General features: G+C 46.8%; 2 protein-coding genes across 2 annotated transcripts; both read left to right on the top strand.

Moving 5' to 3' along the window:
• Positions 1–1511: 1511 nt before the first annotated feature.
• DACRYDRAFT_40942 (uncharacterized protein) lies at positions 1512–1769 on the top strand (the record flags this gene model as incomplete). The annotated part of the gene is made up of 1 exon (XM_040774494.1): positions 1512–1769. A coding segment is annotated over one exon (258 nt), but the record flags the coding sequence as incomplete, so codon positions are not given.
• A 6-nt stretch (positions 1770–1775) lies between these two features.
• DACRYDRAFT_112228 (uncharacterized protein) lies at positions 1776–2136 on the top strand (the record flags this gene model as incomplete). The annotated part of the gene is made up of 2 exons (XM_040769375.1): positions 1776–1830; positions 1880–2136. The coding sequence occupies 2 exons, from the start codon at positions 1776–1778 to the stop codon at positions 2134–2136; spliced, it is 312 nt and encodes a 103-aa protein (XP_040623785.1).
• Between the last annotated feature and the right edge of the window lie 194 nt (positions 2137–2330).

Below are 2330 nucleotides of genomic sequence, written 5' to 3'. Positions count from 1 at the left end.
GTCTCTTAGGATCATCCACAGGTACCTATACTGTAGATAGGTCTTAGTCATCAGGTCTACTCCACTTCCTTGTTGCCTGCTTAGACTCTTGGCACTCTTAGGTGAGCAGACTTAGTCAGCCTGTGTTGCCCTAACAAAAGCCGAGGCAATTCAATTTGTCCAGGATGAATTTGACACAATGTTTCAGGAGGATTTGGGAGGAGGGCAGTGGGTCAATGTCAAGATGGGGGATGGGGAAGAGGTTGAGGAGACACTGTACCAGGAATGGGTGGATGTAGCATATGTGCATTTTGTCTGGAAAGCATGGCACACATTTGCTGATTGGAGACACAGATGACAGACATATGCCTCTGGAGAAGGATTATATGCATGGCACATCCTCCAGCAAGCCACAACATGGTTGTTCTTGATGGAAGATCTTGTGGATGACTTCTTGACATAGCACATACAGGCCCCAGGCTCTGTTGGCAAGCACATCCCTCCAGAGTCAAGGCAAACATTCGAATTGGAGCTTGTCACATGGACTGGTCTGGAGTGTCATGTCTTTGGCATGGTTGACTAGCATGCAAGTCCAGTCCAGGTTCTCCTGAGACATGGCTTTCTTGCTTGCACTCCAGAGATGCCACAGATGGCAATAGACATCTGCATTCTTGAGGTATACCACAGAGCACATGTGCATGGGTATTTGTCTCTGGAAGCATGGGCATGGGTGGTATGTGACTTGCATTGGGTAAGTTTTCCATTCCAGACTGGCTTGTAGACTGATCCAGATGTTTGAAACAGGTGCCATACAAGCCATCCTTCCAGAGAAGAATGGCAGACACATATGACGCATATGCATTGTTACTTGTGGCACTTGAGAAGAGAGTGTCAGCTGGTTTCAGTCATGACTCTCCTGACTGGTGCATCAAACACACATGTCCAGCATGTTCTTACAAGGTGCGCTCCTGAGATACTAAGTAAAGCTTGACTGACATGTTATGGGCTTAGCTCCAAGATGAGCCAGCACTGCCTCTCTCCTGACTTCTCTGTGGGGATGGGAACAACTCAAGCAAATGATTTGCATATGCAGGACATCAAGATCTTTGTGTGTACAACAGTGACTACATCCTCCCGAATGAACACGTGGAACATTTCAAGAATGATGTACAGAGCAGCCAAGACCCCTGACAAAGCAGAAGACCTTGTCAGGAGGGAGATCCAACTGATGGCCTTCCTCCTGACTACGGAGGACAGATCAGTCTGGACAAGACACTGGGAACTTGTGCCAAGAAGTGGAAGTCTTCACAAGCTCAGGAGTCAGGACAGATCTTCCAACAGGCCCTTGCCAAGACAGGACATTTCTTGACAGTCTGCTGGCATGCTTTCATATGCTACTCTGTTGATATGATCTGGAGCAGAGAGCTGTAAGCATTTGTCCTGACTGCTTTGGAGTGCAAACTGATGCAGAGTCTAGAGCAAAGTACTCAATAGTATCTCTGGACTGCCTTCTCAATCACTATGGTCCAGACCTTGGTTTTGGCTATGACATTGGGCACACCCATTCAATCACTGTCCTCCAGAGCACCATTGGAGACAAAGCAGCCCAATCCAGACTTTGTTTTTTTGTTGGGGTGTTCCATGGATATGCCCATAATTGCTGCTGCCAGATACAATACCATCCACAAGTGTTGACAATAGCTGGACTTGAAGATTTTGAGACTTGTGAGTGGGTGTTTGGTCAAGAAAATTGCTGCACACACCTTTTCTGGCATGGATCTGCCTTTCATTGCCATATGACTCTGGACTGGTTTTACCAGACTTGGGACTCCAACCATTGTGCAGCATTAGGTGAGTCAGTCAAGAGCAAAAAGAGTGTCATTCCTGAACATAAACCTAGGGGAATATCTCTTCCAGAACTACCAACAAGCCCTCAAGATACTCCAGACACAGGGACCAGCAGTATCAGCAGTCCTGAGGACTCAGAACCTTATGACCATTGATCTGGAGCAATTCTGCTGTGATGAACAACAATTTTTTGAAAATCTCCAGAGGGAACCAGCCAGTAATGAGAAAGCATTTGAATATCTTGAGGTCCTGAAGATGTTAGAGAGTGCACGGTACATATACTCTTTTCTGGAGATGGAAGATGAGTGACATGTCTGGACAGCAAAGGACTTGCTGCATGTCAGGCAGTGTTAGGGCAACACAGGCTGACTAAGTCTGCTCACCTAAGAGTGCCAAGAGTCTAAGCAGGCAACAAGGAAGTGGAGTAGACCTGATGACTAAGACCTATCCACAGTATAGGTACCTGTGGATGATCCTAAGAGACCAAGTCTGAAGAGACAGTC

Source organism: Dacryopinax primogenitus, assembly GCF_000292625.1.
Source record: "Dacryopinax primogenitus strain DJM-731 SS1 chromosome Unknown DACRYscaffold_25, whole genome shotgun sequence".
NCBI lineage: Eukaryota > Fungi > Basidiomycota > Dacrymycetes > Dacrymycetales > Dacrymycetaceae > Dacryopinax > Dacryopinax primogenitus.
Note: the sequence above shows the minus strand (reverse complement) of the source record. Positions and strands in the feature narration are given on the sequence as shown.